The following is a 24,033-nucleotide window of genomic DNA, read 5'->3' on the forward strand; positions in this document are numbered from 1 at the left end:
GGTGAAAACAAACGAAAATCATACTTAAAGTAGTTAATTAACATGCATTTGTATCAAATGAAAGAAAAATTACATGTGATGGTAGTCAAACTTCGTTCGAGAAAAGTTTGAACAGAGAAGAGGGTCTCGCGCGCTAAGATAAAGTGAATGAATTTTCAATCTTCCGCTCAAATTTTTATTGAATTTACTAGCCTTTTGACGTCTAACGCTGAGACATTAGACGTTTTATATCCTTTTACGTCGAATTATAATTCTAAACAACGTTTAATAATTGCATTTATTTACAAAATTGCCACCAGTCATTTTTAACGTTGGCTATTTAGTGGTTAGACGTTAAACGCGTGACGTTATACGCTGTTTTTCCACTAGTGATAGGTGACAATTTTTTTTTTCTAATAGAACTTGGCTCTGATACCATATTGAATATAGTGAAAACTATGTATAAGATTAATCTTCTCTTGTGTTGAATATATGAGTCATTTATTTATAATAGAATAAATATAGGCTAAGTCCAAAATAAGAATAAGAAATAATAACAAAATAGCTAACGATAAAGATAAAGAAAAGATAAAGATAATATATCTAAGAGAAATAATTTATTTTGATTTTCAAAATTAATTTGAAAATTATATTTGTGACTTGGGTGTTTAATTTCAAAAAGAAGATTAATATTATTTGAAACAATTTTTATTTCTTTTTTTTTTATTTTTTGTTATAAAATGGTATACCTAATTATTATTAGGATTAAATATTTTATTTTTTATCCCTCAATTATCATAAAAATTGTATTTCATCTTTAAACAAAATTATAAAATATTCATCTTTGTATTTTATGAAAATTTTGTAAAATATCATTTGAAATTATGTTATTGCTAAAAAGTAAATTTTAAGTCTAACTCAACTTTACAAAATTGATTTGTAGGGTGAGGTTTACTTCCACTTATATATTGTAAATTAAGCTTATATGTAATCCATGAGAGACTTCTAACACACCTCCTCCACGTTAAGACTTGTAAGGTGAGATTTCCACTCGCTTATTATGTCTTTTTTTTCTTTCTCTTCTTGTATTGTTAAAAAAGAGTGGTGTCAATCTCTTATGTGGTTGAACTCAAGTCTTATTGGTGTTATTTCTTCCTAATGAACACCTCCCTTGATAGACCTAACAACTCAATCCCACAAAATCATCTTGTATGGTGAGGTTCGCACTCAATTATATATTATGAATTGACCTTATCTCTAGCCGATAAGGAACTTCTAGCATTTATATGTTATACATGAACTTCATTTGTCACGTAGAAAACACTCCACATATTGTTTGTTGCATTTTAGATGTCTTTCATAAAAGAGGAGGAACTTAATATTTTATAATTTAGTTTAGGGGTAATATATATATTTTTATAATAGTGAGGGGACAAAAAATATATTTAACCTTATTATTATAGTATAGTGGTATGTTCATAAGAATAGTTGCAAACCATATTATCTATGATGAATCTTGATGAAATGCACAAACAATATTGAAAGTAACAATGGATGATCTTTGACATAAGTAGAAAAACAAGAAGAATGGAGATAAAGAAAGAAAGGAAAGAAAGAGAAATTTTATTCATGTATGTCTATTTACAAAAAGGGAAGAAAAAAATATATATAAATAGGAGGAAAAACAAAAATGAAAAACAAAAAGAGGTCAACCTAAAACCATTAGAAATCACTTAGCCAAACAAGAAAATTTTTGAAAGAAAAACACGTGTTTGTTAGCCTCCTCAAGCTAGGAGTAGATATTATTGTTCGACCCATTTAACAACTTGAGGAAGAGCTTTTAGTGAGATGTTGTAATAACTTATCTATTGATCTCAATCAATTAATAGTGTGTGCACAAATTCTAGTTCTAAATTGAAAAATTAATAAAAGGAAGATCTTTGATTCTATCATTAAGTTTTTTGTAAAAGAAGTGTACCAGGATGAATATACTTCAAAAATGAAGGAATGATATGAAGGTAACCTATAGATCAACACCATGACTTATCACTCACCCTCTCATCTTTCTTGAAAGTGACATCCTTCACCAAAAACTATCAAAATATATGAAATTACTGACATAATTTTATCGACAAAATCCGTCGATAATGCATGTTTCAATTACCAACATGTTTTTTCATCGATAATGGAAGTTTTATTTATTGAAAAAATTTTCCTTCAATAATCTATTAGTAATGCATGTTTCATTTATTGACGAAAAATTTGTCGGTAAAAAAGCGGCAAATTCCCTACCTAAATCTTTTGTCCAAGTCTATTCCTTCATCTCCTTTTTCTTAAAAAAAGAACAAATGTCCCTCTCTTTATCTCCATTTCTCATGGTCACAACACCACATTGGCATAACTTGCAACACCTCCAACTATGGCAACACCTCCAACCATTGCAACACCTTTAACCATAAAACAACCTGCAACACCTCATTGGATCTCCTCTTAGGGCCAGAACCCTCAAAATTTCATGACTTCTTACTTTCGTCCAAACACGCTCCGTCATGACTAGAAGCTATGTCACCATTGCCAAGCACCATGGCATCTTCGCTCTAGTCACGAACATGAGAATCAAATTGGGTAGATCAAGGAATTCCAATCTGTTCCACGTAATATTCGTGGAATCGCTGGTGTGTGGTTATGTGTTGGTGAGTTCTGCGTGTGATTATGTGTTGCGGGTTCTCAACTAACAATTGATTGGGAAGATGATGAAGTGTTGGATGTAAAGATGAAATGTTGGGTTGAAAGAAGTTGCAAGTGTCTAGCAGTAAAGAAGAAATAGGACAGCGACAAAGGTAAACAAATTTGATTTTGTTGCCCAAAAAAAGCACAAATAAAAAGATTGAAACCCTAAAACAAAGGAAGAAGAAAAATCAGATCACGACATTTATCGAAAAAATTTACTGACAATTTTTTTTTGTCGGTAGGAATATTTCCTACATTACTGACGAATATAAAATTTTATCTGTAAATATTACTGACGACGTTATTACTGAAAGATTTTGGTAAAGTCATTACCAACAAATTTTATATATTTCCGACATATCTTGGTCATCCGTAATACTTGTTTTTCTTGTAGTGAAATTAAATATCAAAATATCCTTCCTAGTTTCTTATCAAAGGATTCCTTTTAAACAGAGAAGGAGATGAGATAGGAAACTTGTTGATGAATAGTATGAGATTAGACGAATTGAACCGAAAAGGTAATTTAAGTTTTATATAAATAAGAAATTAAATTTATTAAACGTTTTTTTTAAATGAAAAATATATAGTTATTTTAAATAAAAATATTAAATATTTAAGAAAATTTATGTTTATCAAATTAATCTCTAATTTTAAAATTTTAGCAAACATAGAATATATTTAAAATGAACGAATTTTAATATCGACCAATTTTGTTAAAAAATTAAATTTATAAAATTTCATATTTGTTAAATAAAAAATAGAATCATATCAAATAAAATTCTTAAATATTTACAAAACTTGTGTTTATCAAATTAACATATTTTTAGCATTTTACTAAAAATATAATGTAGTTAAAATAACTTAATTTTAAAATCGATCAAATTTGTTAAAAGATAAATTTATTAATTATATTATATACTCAAGCTACCAATTCTGTAAGATACCATGAGAATTAGATATGATACATTTTGTTACCTTTTAAAGATGATTATTTTGCATATAATGATCAAATGAAAGATAAATATTCACAGTACCATCATAGAAACACAATGTCTTTCTCTAAAACTCCTTCTTCTCAATTGATTTTAGTCATTCTTTGGTCCCTTTTAACTATTATTCACAGTACCATCATAGAAACAAAATGTTTACAAAAAAATGGAAGTGTTCCCGCACTGATTGTGTTTGGGGACTCCATACTAGATACAGGTAACAATGACTACATTATGACTGCAATGAAATGTAATTTTCAACCTTATGGTAAAGATTTTGGTAGAGGAAATGAACCAACTGGGAGGTTCAGCAATGGTTTAATCCCTTCAGATTTCATTGGTACAAACAAAAATCCTTACTCTTCAATTCTTTTATCATTATATGCATAATAGAATGAAAATGTTCTAATTTCTTTGGTCCTTTTCAGCTGAAAAGTTACATCTCAAGAAGCTTTTGCCTCCCTATCTTGATCCAAATTTGAAACGTGAAGATCTTCTCACTGGTGTCAGCTTTGCATCTGGTTCCAGTGGATATGATCCTCTAACTTCTAAACTAGCAGTAACTGATTACTCTCACCTAAAACCTTACAGTATCTTTTCATTCTCCCCTTCATATCTTTTAACACTCACTATAATTTTCTTTCTGTCATATGTTCCTCAGTTAGTGATATCATTATCAGATCAACTAGACAAATTCATGGAATACAAAACCAAGATACATGACTTGGTTGGAGAAAAAAAAGCAACAACAATTATATCGAAAAGCATATACATCTTGAGTTCAGGAAGCAATGATATTGCCAATAATTTCTTTTCGTTACCATTTAGGAAACTACAGTATAATATTGCAACTTACACAGATTTCTTGGTTTCAGAAGCTACCAAATTCTTACAAGTATGTGAGCCACCTACCCAAATGAACAAATTAATCTAAACTTGTATTATCGAAACTTATTTCATTATATTTGCATAAAATGAAGGATCTTTATGGACTTGGAGCTAGAAAGATTGGAGTACTTGGTTTGCCAAATTTAGGGTGTCTGCCTTCTCAAAGAACACTCAGAGGAGGATTTCTCAGGACATGTTCAGATCCTGAAAACCAGGCTGCAATGCTCTTTAACAAGAAGCTAACATCCCAAATAGATATCCTTGGGAAAATATTTCCTGATGCTAAATTTGTCTACATTGATATTTACAGTAAATTATTGGATATGGTTCAAGATCCCACTAAATATGGTAATGAAAGACATCTACGATACTATATATATAAGTAGTAAAATATTTAAGTTGCTAAACTTAACTGTTTATTAGTACATTCTTGTTTGTCTAACTTAATTCTCATTGTCATGGTGTTTTTGTTGATTTAGGTTTTGAAGTAGCAGATAAAGGATGTTGTGGCACGGGAGATCTTGAAGTAGGCGTTCTATGTAACCCTCTTACCTTGGGGACATGTTCAAACAGGTCAAATTACATATTTTGGGACAGTTTCCATCCTACGGAAAGGGCATATAATATTATTTCTTCTGAGGCGTTTGATAAAAACTTCAATAAATTCTTCTAAGTTTCATTGTACTCCTACGAATATGAATATAATAAAAGCATATATCTCCTATACTATAAAGTTGCAAACTGTTTTTTCTTTTATCTATATAACTTCGTTAATAATAGATACTTAAATGATCTTGTAACCAAAGTTACGAAGTTCTTGATGTTGGTCACATGATATTTCCAAGTAGCATAATTAAGAGTGTCATAAAAAAAGAAGAACAAGTTTAACCAATCTTCTACTGTATTCCAGGGTGATGTTGCTATCACGAAGGGTAATAACTCTTTGTTGTTGCTGAAAATCATTGCTGTTCGCTATTGTAAAATGAATTACTCTAATTAAAAGAAAAATAAAAGAATAAAGAGAACTGTTTAGAGGTAATAAAACAATGTTATTTTAACCTGGTTTTACTTATTATTTTATGACAGACTATCACTTTATTATAAATTTAATCTACCAATACATTTTGTGAAAATTGAAAACATTGATGATAAAAGGTGTGGAAAACAAAATCGAATGTTAAAATTCACCAATCAACAAAAAGAATTACACTGAAAACGTATTAAAACTAAACTCTTTTATTTAAAAATAAAGTAGAACCAAACGTGCAAAAATACTTTAGCAAACAAATGATTTACCACGATTAAGCATGTTTACTGATTAAAGATCTCTCAAAAAGTTAATAAAAAATATAGAATATAGCACACAATAAAATACATTAATAATAAAAAAAAAAAGATAACTTTAATTGGAGGCTTTTTTTTTTTCTTGGGCTCTAGAAAAACATCAGAGGAGGAGAAACAAAAAATTTGAGAACAAGGTCTTTTGAAGGAACCATGAACGTCATTAATTTACGATTTTGCCACTCTCCCCAACTCCTCCATTCACCAAATCTCCTCTTCGTTGTTCCTTCTTCACAAACTCCAAACTTCACTCTGAGAAACCCAACAACCCCATTTGCTATTTCCTTAAAAAATCGATTCTTTTCTCCAATTCGTGCGTCCATGGCCTCTTCAGCCTCCGTCACGGAGAACGAAACAAAGCCATTTTCCGTTCTCTTCGTGTGCCTTGGCAACATCTGCAGAAGCCCCGCTGCCGAAGGAGTCTTCACTGACTTAGTCAACAAAAAGAGCCTCAATTCGATTTTCAGAATTGATTCGGCTGGCACCATCAATTACCACGAGGTGGGTTTGTGTCGTGCTTGTATCAAACACCTTATGCATTTCATCCAAAAGATGATTTTTTAGAGGAAATTTTTTGATGGGTTTATCTTTAGTTTAAAAGGAGTGAGCAAATTTTTTACATGGTATCTTAAATACGAGTAAAGTTTAACTCAATCCCATCGAATTTGTTGGGTAGATGGGTGTTGCTTCACACTTATGTATTTTATTCGGCCTAGTTGCTGGTCAATGTGTGACTTTGTCACTCCAACAGTGTTTAGTGTGTTGATAACATGTTATATGACCCAACAACTGATCTAGTCTATGCTTTGATATATCATTTAGCATTTTGGGTTTAGCCTCATTCTCTCTGCAGTAATTCTTAAGATGTGGATTATCATATATGTCATGTGTCTGTTTGTGATTGGATTTTTCACACAGATATATATTATTTATTTGAGGACTTTTAGATGAGCAGTCTATGCATAATTCTGTTGGAAGAAGGGAAATTTCATTCATTCTTAGTCTGCATTTGACAAAGAATGACAGGAAATCGTGAAGCATTTTTTCAATAAAATTCAAGAGGAAATTGAGAATGCTTTTGGAGTGGATGGAAATGAAGGAATATAATATGAAGGATTTTTAGTTTCGTTCATTTACAATATATCTTCAATCACAAGTTATCATTTCCAATAAGAGATAAAAAGTTATACCAAGCACTGCGGTGCAAAAGATTTTCACAGTACATGGAAATTAAACTCTATACATTGTTGAAAAAGTTATTATTTTTTTGAGATGGTGGTGATTTTTGAAGGGAAATGAAGCGGACCCGAGAATGAGGGCAGCCTCAAAGAAGCGTGGGATTCAGATAACTTCTATTTCAAGGCCAATCAAGCCCTCTGATTTCACTGACTTTGACCTCATTCTGGCTATGGACAAGCAGAACAGAGGTATATTCTCTGATGGAATGTTTGGTTACGTGCTTTGTGATGTTTGCTGATGGTCATTTTCTTGTTTCCTTTAGAGGACATACTGGTGGCCTTTAATAGATGGAAAGGAAAACATTCCTTACCGGATGATGCACATAAAAAGGTTGGTGCAAGGACTTGCTCTTCTTTGGCTTTTGTTTGTTCTACATTTTGGTCTAACCAGAATTGTAATGATGCAGGTTAAGTTGATGTGCTCATATTGTAAGAAGCATGATGAAAGTGAAGTCCCGGATCCCTATTATGGTGGAGCGCAAGGGTTTGAGAAGGTAATGATATTCATGTTGGTTATAGTAGTACTTGACTTGTATAGTGTTATGATAGTTTTGAATGATGGTACTGCTTGGTGGATCTGGTCTCAAATTGTTGATGATGCAAGAAATGCATCTATTTTCAAAGATGACAAGCACTATTGAACTACAGGAGAACTCTTTACTTATTGTCATTATGTTGGCACTGGCAGGTGTTAGATTTGCTAGAAGACGCTTGCGGATCATTACTGGAAACCATTTTGGCAGAAAATAAACATTTACAAGAATCCTGAGACATGTACAGAGGATTCAATCCTGTGGTGAAATTATAGATTCATTGATTATTGTAAAAACAGATGTGATAATGTCTTCTTGTTTCAGTGGTTCATTATCCTAAATGCAAAACGATTTCTGTGTATTGTGGAAACTTCTTGCCATAGTCATAAAAATTTGAGTGTAAGTTTGATTCTCTCTTTGTTTTTCCTCTGGTAATCACCTTCAATGCTGAAATTCAGCAGATTATAGCAGAGGATATTGATGGCTATTATGTTGACGTACAAGTTTTTGAATTCTTTCACGTGTGAGGACTGATTTGGGGCATGTTTGGCTTCTGTGCTTACTGGTAGTATGTAACCACTGAATGGAACCTAAAATTCAGATTCATATAACTTTTGCTTACTGACATGTTATGTTACACATCTTTTCAGAAGTTATGAATCAAAATCTGTGCTACTTTCACATAGTGAACGTGATTTTATACGTTTAAGACGTGTGTCCAAACAAATATTAGTTGTCTAAGCCTTTCAAATGAGGCATCTTATTAGTTGTTACATGCTGCAGCATTGAACCCAAAAGTTCAGATTCATTTAACTTAGTTTTTTGATTGGGAGTAATGAGGTGCTGAATGCATTTTAAAAGTTCAATTGAATATCACTCAGTAGGCACAATGCTGATTTACTTCAGTAGGAGAATATTGAGGAATGTATATTCAAAAAATATCAGGGCTTAACGGTGGCTGATAGTGAATAGGAATTTTGGTTGGCTAAGAGCAGAAGACTTTTAACGGAAGAGAAGGGAAATATTTTGAATACTTTCTCACTTTTTTATTATAAAATTTTAATTAAAGTTAGAATTTCTTAATTTTTTAAGAGCAACCATAGTGTCTGTTTGATTATTTGATTTTATAAAAATATACTTAATTGTGGACAATTTTTCTGGGTGTAATAAATAGTAAACAAAATACATTAATATTTATGGTTTTTGAAAGTCTAACCTCAAACATGTCGAAAACCTTTATTTTTACTTTTACTTGCTTCTATACATAAGTAAAGCGGTTCTTTCTTTTGGTGAACATTTTTTTTTAATTTTAAAAATTAATGATTTTTAAATTAAAAGAATTATTTTATCATTTTTATTTTTCAAATGATTGTTTATTTAAATTTAACTATTTTTTAAATTCAAATAACTATCTTATTATTTTATCCTTATAAGTAACTATTATTGTTTAAATTAAACTAATTTCTTCTAATATAAAATGAAAAACATACGTATGTGTTAAGCTCATATGATTTTACTAATAATCGATAAAATTAGTGTAATAAACATATAAACTATGAGAAATATGGATGAAAGTAAACTAAACAATGCTTGAATTTTTTCATTAATGTTAATAATTTAAGACAAATATAACGTTACCGACTAAACTAGGCATTAATCCTAATATACTAACTGATTGAATCTTATTTAAAAGGATTATTAATTGTTTAATACCCTTGTATAATTTTTAATTTCAACGAACAAGAATATTGTAATCAATATACTAAAAAAAATTAAATAAATTATAAATCTCTCTATATTTGAGGGAAAATGACTATATAAACTAAAATTTAGACTCTCTGCCTTTCTATTCTTCCCTTCTCCCATATAATGAATCAAACAATAGAGATTCTGGACACTGGGCACAGGGCTCAGTTAACAGAAGACCCCCCCTTTTGTAATCTTATAAATCTAAAATTAGAGAACTCCTAGGAATATATCGTTTATTTTTTTATAATTTTTCATAACATTTTATTTTTTATAATTTTTCATAACATTTTTTAATTTTCTATAATTAACTCTACTTTAATCCCTAAAAAAATTGTTAGAGACAAGACAAGAACTTCGGTTCGGACCGGGTCGATACAGAGGCAGACGGAGCCCCGTAAAAGTTCTTCATCTTCCCCAATAGAAAAAACCTAGATTGACACAGCTGGTTCGCCATTCTTCTTGGTCACAAATTTCTATCGCCTCCTTTCCAGGTAAGCTCGTGAAGCCCACTCTATTCCCACTCATTGCACGTGTTTGCCAAATTCCTGTGTTTGAAAACCTTTTTCGTTGTACATGTAGAGCTTTTTCTCTAATGTGACATCTTAGATATTATCTGATGAAACTGAAAATTGTCTATACTGGATTATTGGTATATAGCTTTTGTATCTTCTTGTTCACCTGAAATTCCCCATTTTATTTGATATTCGAGGTTTTGGTAGTACGGTGCTATAGTATGCCAACTGCTTTTCATTACACAACTGAACCAAAAGAACACATTTTTTAATCCAAACTTGTTTCTTGAGAAATGATATCCTTGTAAAATCACTTTTCAAGATAAGTTTTTTTTTTGCCATTAAACTCCTGCTTAACATAAAACCTTTATAAATGTCAATTTTGCTTTACATGATTGACAATCAATATTTGTAAGCTTAAACAAATGGGCACTGAATTTGTAGGAACTGCATTTTTGAAATGGCCGTGTCACTGTGCAGAAGTCGCACTGCTTCATCACTGAATTTGTTTGCCAATACTCTTCGCCGATTCTCTACTGGTACATTCGTTTCTCCTTTAATTCTCAGCGACAAGAACATTAGGTTCGTAGTATTTGTACAAATGTAGCAAGATGGGGAAAATATTGGAAAAAATCTCCCTTGCTTTGGGTTTGTGACTGCTCTTCAGTTTAGTTACATAGCTTTGCACAAATTACTTAGATTGCTTTACACCCTAGCCTTATACTAATAAAGCCGTATTGTTTTCAATGCTGTTTAAAGGCGGCTTAAGAAATCATCATATATAAACACTGTCAAGTAAAGTAATAGCCTTGTTCATGCTCTACTGCAAAATAATGTTGTTTTAGGTAGCATTAGGTACACTTGTTAGAAGAGGAACCAAAGAAAATTCATATGGGTTACGTTTTAAAATTAAAGAAAACGGAACATGGGGTGAGAAATCTGAACATTTTACTTTGTCTATGGGCTAAATGCTATCCAAAATGGAAATTATGGCTTCTATGCTGCCCTTGTTGTTTCTTTCGCTGGAGTTTAGTTACATGTATATCTGCCTTTTCACAGAGGTGACAAACACCAGTGCTCAAAGAACGCCAGAGAGTATAGTGAATCAAATGATGTATTCTGACATAAACTCACGAATTGGGAGTTGCATGCCACTGTCTGCAATGCGAATTGGAACAATCATTCACAACATTGAATTGAACCCAGGGCAAGGTGGCAAGCTTGTCCGAGCTGCAGGAACTAGTGCAAAGATCTTGAAAGAGCCCACATCAGCATACTGTTTAATCCAGATGCCCTCTGGTGTTAAAAAGTTAATTGATTCTCGGTGTAGGGCCACCATTGGTGTTGTGTCTAATCCAAGCCATGGGGATCGCAAGCTTAGGAATGCCGGACACAGCCGATGGCTTGGTCGAAGACCTGTTGTTCGAGGAGTGGCTATGAATCCCGTAGATCATCCTCATGGGGGAGGAGAGGGTAAAAGCAAGAGTAGTGGAAAATGGGGAAAAGGATCTCGCACTCCTTGGGGCAAGCCAACCAAGGGTGGCTATAAGACTGGACCCCTGAAGCGCAGAAAGTAGTAGTAGTATATATAGCATTCACTATAGCTGCTTCTGATGCTTCCTCATGAGATTCTTGTAATAATTGTAGAAACTGTCATTCCTGCTTAGAAAATTCGTGGAAATGATTAGATTCAGTAGAAGTGTCAATTTTATGGGTTCAAATTTTATTGTTGCTAAAGTAAAATGCTTTTTGCATTTTCTCTGAACTGGTCTTGAATTCAGCTTATTACACTTCTATTGGTGTGGACTAAAGTTTATTGACTTGCTTAAATGAGACAGCGCTTTTTGTTTCTTTTATCCTTCTGTTTTGTATTGATGAGAGGAAAATATGTTGATGCTCTTCCTTTAAAAATGTTCTCAAGATAGGGAAACAAATTAATTTTAACACAAAGTGAGAAAGAGGGAGGGAAAATGGCATTTTAGGGGTTCAAATTTTACTGTGGTTCAAAATTATATTTCTTTCCTCTTATTTTTTTTTTTCATGTGAATGATAAAAAAGAATTTATTTTTATTAATAAAAATGTGTATTCCCTGTAATTTCCTTTCCATAACTTTCCAATTCTATTAAACAAAGTCTTAACGTGTAGCACATCTAGGTTAGGTCCTTACCTTGATGATGTCTGAGGCATCATCCAAAAGACCGACCATCTCATCAAATAGGTCATACATGGTTTCCTTTTCTGGCTCCACTGGTTGCTCAGAGAGTCATAGCCTCTAAAATCAAAAGTGATAGCCCTAAACCAGCGTTTGCCACAGCAATCATCTGGTTCCTCCATGTGTACCAGATCTCTAGGGATCCGTGTAAGAATACAACACTGGCTTGGAGCCTTCACAAACACAAAAATGATTAATATGAAGAAGATGCAAATGAGTATTAGACAGTATTCGAAGAGGGTGCTGAAGGCATTAGCTTACCAGTTACAATCACTGCCACGTACAGCTTCAGTCCCTTCACTTCCACTCACTGTGCTGGATCTTCTCCATCATAAAAGGAGGGGCATACTGCAAGTCAACAGCACTGTCTGAGAAACACAGTGAAACATCAAAGGAAAGATGTCCCAGAGGGTGAGGAAATGGATGAAAGTAAAAGGAACACAATGAACTGTCGAATATGAACATCACATGATAGTTTAGTTAACAAAAAAGTTGTATAGCAACGACGCTCCATTCATGATTTTACAATCTCTGTAACAGAGTGTGACATTTAGATGTCTAATTTTGTTGTTCATTACATAGCAGAATATGACTATTTCAGATGAGTATTATATCTTACTATCAGATGTGTTTTTTTCCTTTATTTTTGAATTTTCTTCATATTCTGTCATTTGTGGTACTGGTAAAGTTTTGCAAGCCTACTCAAGTGTTTCCAGAGGTTAATAAGTTTAGGATGGGCCTTAAACGATATATATGACACTAAGTTCTTTATTATCTCTTTATATCATAAACCATCACAAATTGCAGATTTTAGTTTGATATGAAGTTCCAGACTTTATTACAACGTATACCCCCTTCTTCATGAACTGGAGGTATCAGAGCCAGATATTACAGCGTGCGTTGGATTAAGCAGACTAGAAATTACACAGATCTTAATGGAAACATCCTTTTGGCCGCATAACAGATTTAGATACTTTGTTTGTCAGTGAACTCAATGATGAGCTGGTTCACCTTGTCTGGAACTTGTTCATGCACAAAATGGCTTCCTTCCGGAATATATGTGATTTCCAAGTCCGGCGCAACATTTTTCGCTGCCCCACTTCGGATATAGTCCTCCGTGCCTGGAAACTTTGAAAACATAATCTTTCTCACCCATGATGAGAAGAGTTGGATTTGTAACCTTCACTTCACCTAAGCCAGTTCCCACCTTGAGACTCCTGCAATAAAATTGTCCAAATGCAATGTTATTGAAATCTGATGTTTATAAATAACATTTTATGTTTCTAAGGTTATCTGGAGTAGCATTACAGTTTCACTTTACAATGAATTACACCTCTGCAGTTTTGAAAGAAGGAAGGAAAATGGGAATCTGTTCTGTTTACCTGTAAGGAACCTGCAATGCATATCTGAATCCAGATTTTTGATATAAAGATGCATAGGTTGCAAGGTCTTCCTCAGAGAACCATGGTGGTAGAGGAGTAGATGGGTTGAACAAGTCCATGATTTCTTGATCATCAGCTGCTACTGGAACCTCACTTTTAGAGAAGAGAGTGTAGATGTTCCTTATCACCGATTTCACAGGAAACCGGCCAAAATCTGCTTCTGCTCTCCCAGGCTCCTGTAAATCGAAATTCGTCAGTGACTAATAACTAATATTTAAAATTGGAAGGAATATAAAACTATGATGCCATATTGAATTTGTACCTGCCACCTAGTAACGTAGAAGCCTTTGGGGAGAAGGTGGTTTTTGATAGCATAGGGACCAGGAGGAATGCCTAAAGTTATTACAGCACCAAATCTTTCTGGGTGCAACAAGGAAAGCCTGATGATATAAACAATCGTAACAGCGCATGCAATTAGTTAATCTTTTTTCCTTCAATATCAGGGACATGAAGTCATAAAAAGGATGGAGGTACTGTTTCACTCCAAATAAACCAATATGGTGAGGTGGTTGGTTTGATTCTAAATAATAGAAGTCCCATTAAGTACAAAAAAATAATAAAAAACCAGTTAGCCTTTTCAACCAAGTGAGGTTCTCTCTTTTTTATTTTATTTTCCTATCCTCAGTCACCGGCCTTAAACCAAGTTAATTTTGTGAAAACAGAGTATACTATTGTAAAATGATCTCAATAATCTGCGTGCAAAATCTCAGCAACATTTTCTTCTTTGACACGTAAAATCCTAGTGATTTCTCCTTGTTCTTCTCCGGAATGTGGCAGATCTGTTGTTGTAGGTTGTGGAGAGTGTTGCTATCACTTGGGCGACGCCTTCTCTAAACATGGTTCTTCCATGGATTAAGGAGACTGCGGAGCTTGTCACTGTGTGGAACAAGCCTCTCTCCTCCTTATACATATTCCTCTCCTCCAAATCACACACCTTCGCTCAGTCTTATCTTTTTCTCACTTCTCACTTTTTCTAATCTTGGGTTTTTAGAGTTTGTTACTAATTTCGAGTTCCTCGAAATTCTTATTATATACTAGGAAGTTTGCATATCACATTGGAGATAAATTTTTAAGGATAATAATCACCAAACTCATATTTTAGGAGAAGTACTTTTTTTTAAAAATAAAATAGGATATCACACATTTCAGCCTAATCTTACATATCCAAGAATATGGAGATGTCTAGCTGAAATGTTATCTCATCCTAAACAAAGAAAAATAGGTTTTAAAGTTTCTGAATGTATTTTTAGGCTATACAAATCACCTTGCTATCTATAGTTTTCATTTTCTTAGATGTGATGTATTCCAACATTATATTATAGTAGAAACAAAAAATGTGAAAGTTTTTGAACATGTTTTTATATATTAATGATGATGTCACGTGTAAGGATTTGAGAAGAAGTAAAAGACAAAAAAAAAAAACTTTATTTGAAAATGAGTTTTACATTTATCTAGTTGAAAATGATCCAACAATTTTTATAAGTTATTAGTGTTAGTGATGCAAAACATTTGGATAAGGCTATTAGGACTGAAATTAATTCAATTAAGAGATGTTATACCTCCGTTTTTGTATATTTTCCTGAAGGTCAAAATTCAATGGTTTTAAGTAAAGATGATAAAAAATACTTGTATCCGTAAATATTCGCGAATAATATCCACGACGAATGGTTGGTACCCACAAATATTTATTATCCGTGGATAGTATATATTTTAATACTTGCTTATAAAAGGATTGAGTGCGGTACCATACTACCCATATTTGTTGTACCCATTATCCACAAAAAATTAAAATTAAAATTTAATTTATATTTTATTAACTTAAATTTAATTAAAATTTAAACTATTTTATACTTTATTAGGTTAAATTTAATTAAAATTAAAACTAATTTATACTTTATTAGGCTAAATTTAATTAAAATTAAATTTATATTTATATTTAATTTAATTTATATTATATTTTATATATTTTTTATAATTTTACTTAGATTTTATTTTAAATATTTATAAAATATATTTTTTTAAATATCTATAGGTTTTAAAATACTGTAACCGGACAAGTAATGGGTGAATTTTTTTTATTGTGAATTGGGTAAGCATTATCCGTGTCTAACATGATCCGTTATCATCCTTAGCTGTAAGTAGATCTTCAAGACAAAAGTGTCATCATGATGGATATGTAGAAAAATATAAGGCAATCTTAATAAAAAGATTTTACTCAAAAACCCAACATATATTACTACGATATTTTTGCCTAATGACTAAGATTTCCTCTATTAAATATTACTAGCTTTAAGATTTATCCATAAATTAGTTATTCATCAAAAGGATATTAAGATAGTCTTTTCGAATGACAAACTAGAAGAGGAAATTTATATGACTCGACCTTAAGGATATGTAGTTCCTAGTAAAAAAACAAAGTATGCAGACTTTTAAAATCTTTATATAGACTGAAATAAATACTAAAACAATGACATGAAAAACTTGAGAATGCTTTACTTTGTGATGATTTTTCAACTAATAATATTGCTAATTGTGTGTACAATAAATTTGAAAATGGCAAATGTATTATTATATATTTATATGTGGATGACATGTTAATTTTTTTTTACATGTAATGATACATTTCCTAGAACAAAGTTTGTTTTGAGGTCTAAGTTTAAAATGAAAGACATGAGTGAAGAAAATGTGATTTTAGGAGTTAGAGTCATAAGAAAGAGAGATACTATATTACTATCTCAAAAGCAATATATACTAAGAAACTTAGGAAGTTTGACTATCATGACTTCAAACTAGTAAACACCTCTTATTATGTTAATTCTAAATTAAAGAAAAATAATGGAAAAATACATTTTTCAACCTTAGTATGACCAAATAATTGGGAGCTTATTACATTTAATGAAATTTCCTAGACTAGACATTGCTTATGCACTAAGTAGACCAAGTAGGAACACTCAATGTCCTAATCAAGATCATTGGGATGCATTTACAAAACTCATGACATACCTAAGAGATACAATTGATTATGCCACTGAATATAGTGGATTTCCAATTTATTAAATGGGCATGGTTGCTAACCAAATCTCTAATTCAAAAGAGACAAAGTTCACTAATGTTATGTGTTTACACTTGGGGGTAATACAATTACATGAAAATCAGGTAAGCAAAAAATTATTGCAAGATCAACAATGAAATTAGAGTTTTTTGCTTTTGAAATGGCTCGAAGTGAAGTTGAGTGGTCGAAAAATATTTTAACAAACATTTTAGTAAGAATGAAACAAACCTCATGTATATCAATACATCGTGATTGTCATAACTAAAAGCAAAAAGTTACAATGGAAATAATAAACATATACAATTAAAATATAATTTGATAAAGATATTAAAGTGTGGAACAATCTTCATTGACTATGTTAAGTAAGGAAAAAATCTAGTAGATCATTTGATAAAACCCTAAAGTGAAACAGGATTTTAAAAACATCAAGAAAAATGAAACTCAAGTCACTTGCAAATAAATAAGTTATGGAAACCAAACTTTGTGATTGGAGATTGTATAAATAAGGTTCATATAGGTAAAAACAAATCAATTGGTAGTTCTACTAGCACTAAAATTTATTTTAAATCAAATTTGTTCATCTCTATAGTATGAACAAGTTCTAGATACTACAACACTTGAAAGTTAAACTTTGTAGTTAAAATTCTATGTGATATAAAGATTTTAGCTTCTAAAAAAGTTTTTAATGATTTTTGTATCTTTTACGAGTGATGTATGAGTATACATTTAATGAAATCATATATATGAGTGTCGAGTAAGACTACTTACATGAGATCTTGGCAAGATCTTTAAATACTCATGAATATAAGGTAATATACATGACCTAGTAAAAACAACACAACAATAACATAAGGATTTGTTAGATTATATTGTAATTGGTTCATATATCTTGTTTACATGTGTTTAAGTTTCTTAATCTAGAATTGATTAATATAATTTGTTGTTATACTTGCTTTTTATGTATTACATCTATATGAAACCTATGTCTAATCTTTACTTCTTTCTTTTTATTTACATATGTCTAATCTTTACTTCTTTCTTTTTATTTACATATGTCTAATCTTTACTTCTTTCTTTTTATTTACATACGGCTAATCTTTACTTCTTTCTTTTTACTGTTTTTTTGTGATATGAGGGACATTGTTATGAAAAACAGAGTATAATATTGCAAAAGGACCTCAATAATCCACACACAAAAATCTCATAATTTCCTTATTTAACGTGCAAAAGTCCTAACAACTTCCCCTTCTCCAAAATGTTGCATATCTATTTTCGTTGGTTGACGAGAATGTTATCATGGGTGGTGGAGGGCTTCATCCCTGAGTTGCTATCACTTTGGTGATTCCCCCTCCACAGACAACGGTTTCTTCGTGCATCAAGGGGATCGTGGAGCTTGTGACCGTGTGGACCAAACCTCCCCTTGTTATAAAAAGTTTTTTTTTTCTCCTCTAAAACATACATCTTCACTCACTCATCTCTTTTCCTCACTTCTCTTATCCTAGGTTTCTTGTTCTTATAATTATAGTGATCATCTACTTTTCAGAAAATTCATCTTGTTTCGTATTGTTGTCACCTTTCTTACAACAGTTAATGCATATTCTCAAAACGGTCAAGTTACGAGAAGAAACAAACCACTCCTAGTTTTTGTTTGCGCTGTTTTATATTGTACTTCCTCGTCTATTTTGTGGTTGCTTGTTGAAGATTTAAACTGAGGTTCACAACTTAGAAATAGAAATTGTAGCCATACATTACACAATGGTTTATTTCACACACAAAACTGACAAATTCTTAAAACATGGGTGGCACATATATTTTCTTACCTTGGTTAAGTTTAAGGCATCCAAAAAGACCCATTATTTCATGAACTAGGTCATACATGGTTTCCTTTTCTGGTTCAGCAGGTTGCTGAGAGAGTCCCTCTGAAATCAAAGGCAATAGCTCTATAACCAGCGTTTGCCACAGCAATCATCTGGTGCCTCCATGTCTACCAGATCTCTGGGAATCCATGTAAGAATAGCACTGCCTTGGACCCTTCACACACAAAAATTATTAATTTGAAGAAGATGCAAATGAGTATTAGACAGTATTCGAAGAGGGTTTTGAAGGAATTAGACCAGTTCCAATCTCTACCACGTGCAGCTTCAGTCCCTTCACTTCCACCTCACTATGCTGGGTCTTCTCCATCATTCAAGGAGGGGCTTACTGCAACTCGGCAACACAATCTCAGAAACACTGGAACAACAAAGGAAACCGAGTCTCAGAAATATCAATGTCAAATGTCACATGACAGTTGTTCAGAAATTTTTTTAGTATTTTCTATGGTTTAAAATAAGATCGCGACATGTTAACAACTAAAATTTGACAACAATTTAACAACGGTCACCTGTCAGCTTCTTCTTAGATTCTAGGATTTTTTTTTACAGTCACTGTGGTGAAAAGAGACGCAGATATACCTTTTTGAGATTCCAAAATTACCCCTTTGTGCATCCTCCATTTTCAACTCAAATTTCATTTCTCTATCCCTCTTCATTTCGGTCTTTTCTCCAACCTCTATTAAAATTGTTAACAGGAATATGTAAAACGTTAACTTTAAGGAATAACTGTATCTACTCAGATGTCCAAAAATTACAAATTAGTAATCATTGGAAAGCTTTTTGATTTTAGTTTCTAATAAAAAAAGAACCACATCATTTGGAGGTCTATTAAAAAAGTTATAATTAAAATAATCAGCAAAGGTCAAAGTTGACAGCACGTTATCTTATACGTATATCTTTCCCTCTTGTTCACATATCTATTACTTATTGAAATTTCCTTTTAAAATTTTTGCACTGTAACATGTTCGTTGGTGCACTAAACACCACTCATGATCATTAAACTCACTCATCCATCTAAAATAACAAACATGAAACAATAACTTGAAATTAAACTCATTTAGGAAGCTTACAAAAACATTGTTTTTGGGAAATTAATTGCACCTAGTACAATGGTCTAAAAATTATGAATTTGTAGTCATTTGAAAACTCTTTGAATCTAGATTCCAACAAAACAAGAATCAATTCATTTGGAGTTCGGTGGAGAAAGTTAAGAGCAAAACAAGCAGCAAAGGTCAGAAAAACAGAGTTGGGGAGTGTTGTTCATTCAGCTGGGGAGTATAGTTGAAGTTTATGTACAAATGACCATTTTTTCTCTGGTAATCAATTACAAGACCCCAGTAATTGATTACCAGGGCAGAAAATGGCTAGAAAACTTACACGAAAGTACTTAAATGACATTTTTTCTCAACAATTCAATGGCCTAACATGTTCATTCATTGGTGCACTAATCACCACTCATGACCATTAAACTCACTCACTAATCTAAAATAACAAACATGAAACAATAACTTCAAATTAAACTCATTTAGGAAGCTTAAAAAAACGTTGTTTTTGGGAAATTAATTACACCTAATACAATGGTCTAAAAATTATGAATTTATAGTCATTTGAAAACTCTTTGAGTCTAGATTCCAATAAAATAATAATCAACTCATTTGGAATTCGGTAGAGAAAGTTAGGAGCAAAACAAGCAGCAAAGGTAGGAAAAACAGAGTTGGGGAGTGTTGTTCATCCAGCTGGGGAGTATAGTTGAAGGTTCTGCACAAATGACCATTTTTCCTCTAGTAATCGTTACAAGACCCTTGTAATCGATTACGAGGGCAGAAAATGGACAGAAATGCTTATGGAGCTCATCTAACTTACATGAAAGCACCTAAATTACATTTTTTTCTCAACAAGTGTAAATTGGTGAAGTAAACACCAACCATGATTAATAAACTCAATCATCCATCACAAGAAGTGGAAAAACTCGCCCAAAAACACAGTAAAACTATAACAAAATTGAAATTGTATTAATCAAAATTGAAATTTATTGATATAATATTTATTAAGTACATATTATCCATCATTTTTAATGTATTTTTCTATATTAAGAAGGTTTACAACTCTCATACAATCAAAATCTCTACACAACAACTCAACGTCCTATAATAATTGTAAGTCTAGCAGCACTTGTTCTCTTCACACGTTGTCGTTGTCTAGAATCCAGTCACTTACATATTTTTGTTTAAATCCGAGCAACTCCTCCTAAAATCAACACAATCAGCTTAAAGATATTACCACAACACCGAAACCATCAACACATTCATCAAGTCTTTTAACAAATGTAGTGTTACATACATTGGTGCTACCAATCTTGACATTGCGAAAAGCCAAAACCTTAAAGAAAGGACACACCTTTACTCCTTGATGGACATCAGGACAATGGGGAAGAGGCCGAATGTGCTTCGGTGGAGAGGACAACGAGAAAAAGCCGCCAACAAAAAGAGGAAGAGACGAAGAAAAGGAGAAATATGCTTCGGTGGAGAGGAAGAGCGAGACAGAGAAACAATCCGGTGAGATTTTGGTGAAGACACAGTGAGACCAATGGTGGAGAGAGAGACGACGAAGAGGGAGTGAGACCATTGAGACCAATGGTGGAGAGAGATGGGCAAAGGAGAGAGAGTGAGACCGCAAATGAAAATAAATGTTTGCTTCGTGAGACGAAATTGTGAAAAGGAGAAAACCAGTTTCTTTCTGCCTTCCCAAAATACCCTCAACGTACATTTTATTTTGAAAAAATAACACTAGAAATGGACCAATTGTGATATGCCACGTCACGTTGTCAAGTTGTCAAATTTTAGTTATTAAAGAAACTTTATCCTTAAAATAAATTATGTTCTATAATAAAATAACAAAGCATTTTAAAGCAGCAAAATGGTGCCACATAAGTAATTTCGCTAGGAAGAAATGGGTGAACGAACTCCTAGCCAATTGTTAACATTTCCTGCACTCAGAGGCCAATCATGTGTTCTATGTTAATATTGTGATATTTCTATCATAAATTTTAAGTATTTAATTAATATTTTATTTAACATTTACTTACTTTTTAGGCTTATTTCATTTTTAAAACCAGGTAGTAATCAAAAATTCAACGGGACGCATTTAAGCCTATTTTTAAGTTAACATTTATGTTCCTTTACAATTATTTTCCCCGGGCTTCCAGAAATTATGTTAGTATCAATAACAGCGTGACACCTCTCATGCATATTGTCTTTATTCGGTAACTTATAATTATTTTAGGACTTTATAGAATATTTAGCAGTATGCCATGATCGTGGATGGTTTTATTTGCCTGCCTTTATTTACGCTATGAATCTATGATCATGCTATGGTTTTATTTAAAAGAACTAATTTTAGAAAAACAGTTTAGGAGTTAAATATGTCTTTTTCTTAAATTTCATATATATATATATATATATATATATATATATATATATATATATACTTTTTTTTTTAATTTTCAAAGTAATTGGTTTAGTTCCAAAATTAGAAAAAAAAAGTTTTTTTTATGTCTCTCGTCATTTACAACATTACACTAGTTTTTAAGGAACTAATGATATATGTTTCCTTATAATAACTTGTATTATTAAAATAATAACGTGAAAATATATTTTAATTTTTTTATTAAAACACTTCTAGTTCCTAAAATTCGAAAAAATTTCATTTTAGTACCGCCGATATTTTCATTTCCTTGAATGTAAAATTTACATTTTTAGTATTTCAAATCTAAAAATATTTTTGTATTCCTTCAACATATTTTACAATTAGGCCCTAAACTTAAAAATTGTTTTTTTAAGTATTGTAATATAAAAAAAAAATATTTTGGTTTTCAACGTTGATGTTGAAAATTTACTACACAATCTTCTACGTCACTAAATTTATGTCTAATGTATAAATAATAGACAAAAAAAATGTATGATAAGATTTTTATAAATAAATTATCCAATATTCATGTTTGACATGTAAATGATAAAGGTTAAAAAGGGCTTTTACCTTTGATTAGATGTAAATTTATGTCTAAATTTTACGGGACAAATATAAGTTAAGTAAGGTTATATGTAAATTTACGTCTCTTACAAGGATAAGACGTAAAAATCCTCTTTTATATCTGTCATTTATAGGTCAGACAAAATTTTTTTAGAAAACCTTTCAGTATCTCTTTGCTACTTTTCTCCTTGAGTGAAGCTCACTCTCAATTTTTGTTTTTTTTTTTTTCGAGTTATAGTTACCATTGGTGACTAGAAGTCACGTTTTTTGCCATTCTCACGTGCTGTTCATTGGAAAACATTTTTTTCTGATTTTTTTTTTCTACATTAAGGTTAGTTTTTCCATCTTCTCGCTAGTCTATCAATCATAGTTATACATAAATGATCTCCTTGTTTGTCATGAATATGAATTTCATTGTATGTTAAATATGTTTTGACTCCTTAAATTTCAACAAAATTAGAAATTAGTCCTTTTTTCAAACCAATTTCATTGCATCTTATTTTTTTTTCTCACCCTCATATTTTTATTTTTAGGATTTTGAGTTTTTTGTTTAATTCTTTACAAAAAAAATAGTTTTCTTTTCTTGCCTTATTTTTGTCTAATATATAAAATTTTCAAAAATAAAAAATTAATTTTTTTTTCAAATACTTTTTAAATAATTTTCAAAAGAACTAAGTGATTTTCAATTTCCCATCGTAGAAGGAAGGTATAAGAACGATGTTGTTCTTGTTTATCTTAAAAGAATTCAAAATATTTTCAAATACTGTTTTTCATTGTAATTACGTGGATCATCTTCCATTTTGAATTGAAATACGTAAGAGTTGATCTGGTGGAGCTCAAAAAATAAAAAACATATTTTTATCCATTTTTTTATTATTTTTTGGAGAAATTTTTAAAAATTTGTTAAAACCACATTATTTTCATAAATTTGTTTAAAATGAATTGATTTTAATATATTAAAAATTAAATTTATTAAATGTGATATTTGTTAAATGAAAAATATAGTGAAATTAAATCAATTTTTTAAATATTTAAGAAAGTTGTGCTTATTAAATTAATATGCTTTTAACATTTTACTAAAAATAGAATGTATTTAAAATGCACTAATCCCAATATTGATCAATTTCATTAAAAGATTAAATTTATTAAACCTTATATACGTTAAATAAAAAAGTAGTGGAATTAAAATATTAAAAATTTAAGAAATTTGTCTTTAGTAAATTAATACACGTTTAACGTTTTACTAATCGTATAATATATTTAACATGAATTAGTTTTAGTAACGCTCAGTTTCGTACAAGAATTAAATTCAGTAGACGTTATCTGTTAAATAAAAGAATGTAGTCAAATTAAATAAAATCCTTAAAGACTGAAAAATATATGTTAATCAGTTAATACATTTTTAACGTTTTACTAAACATATAATATATATTTAAAATGAATTAATTTTAATATTAATCAATT

General features: G+C 31.2%; 3 protein-coding genes and 1 pseudogene across 4 annotated transcripts; 3 read left to right on the forward strand and 1 right to left on the reverse strand.

Annotated features, from left to right (window-relative positions):
* The first annotated feature begins 3,754 nt into the window (after window positions 1–3,754).
* On the forward strand, window positions 3,755–5,353 carry LOC124826430 (GDSL esterase/lipase EXL1-like). Its single transcript, XM_088093239.1, has 5 exons — window positions 3,755–4,038; window positions 4,127–4,257; window positions 4,360–4,593; window positions 4,679–4,934; window positions 5,066–5,353. The coding sequence occupies exons 1-5, from the start codon at window positions 3,759–3,761 to the stop codon at window positions 5,257–5,259; spliced, it is 1,095 nt and encodes a 364-aa protein (XP_087949365.1). The 5' UTR covers window positions 3,755–3,758; the 3' UTR covers window positions 5,260–5,353.
* A 672-nt stretch (window positions 5,354–6,025) lies between these two features.
* Window positions 6,026–8,212, forward strand: LOC124826441 (uncharacterized). The gene is made up of 5 exons (XM_047299266.2): window positions 6,026–6,428; window positions 7,219–7,354; window positions 7,429–7,496; window positions 7,573–7,659; window positions 7,854–8,212. The coding sequence occupies exons 1-5, from the start codon at window positions 6,081–6,083 to the stop codon at window positions 7,932–7,934; spliced, it is 720 nt and encodes a 239-aa protein (XP_047155222.1). The 5' UTR covers window positions 6,026–6,080; the 3' UTR covers window positions 7,935–8,212.
* A 1,491-nt stretch (window positions 8,213–9,703) lies between these two features.
* Window positions 9,704–11,815, forward strand: LOC124826442 (large ribosomal subunit protein uL2my, C-terminal part-like). Its single transcript, XM_047299267.2, has 3 exons — window positions 9,704–9,938; window positions 10,404–10,498; window positions 11,019–11,815. Exons 2-3 carry the CDS (start codon window positions 10,420–10,422, stop codon window positions 11,534–11,536), a joined length of 597 nt encoding a protein of 198 aa, XP_047155223.1. The 5' UTR covers window positions 9,704–9,938; window positions 10,404–10,419; the 3' UTR covers window positions 11,537–11,815.
* A 1,107-nt stretch (window positions 11,816–12,922) lies between these two features.
* Window positions 12,923–19,077, reverse strand: LOC124826432 (epoxide hydrolase 1-like; annotated as a pseudogene). Its single transcript, XR_015780235.1, has 5 exons — window positions 18,781–19,077; window positions 18,438–18,697; window positions 13,877–13,994; window positions 13,555–13,790; window positions 12,923–13,389 (listed from the first exon to the last, which is right to left on the reverse strand). The product of XR_015780235.1 is annotated as an epoxide hydrolase 1-like (transcript).
* Between the last annotated feature and the right edge of the window lie 4,956 nt (window positions 19,078–24,033).

Source organism: Vigna umbellata, chromosome 6 (genome assembly GCF_029865625.1).
Source record: "Vigna umbellata cultivar VRB3 chromosome 6, Vumbellata_1.0, whole genome shotgun sequence".
In the NCBI taxonomy this organism is placed as follows: Eukaryota; Viridiplantae; Streptophyta; class Magnoliopsida; order Fabales; family Fabaceae; genus Vigna; species Vigna umbellata.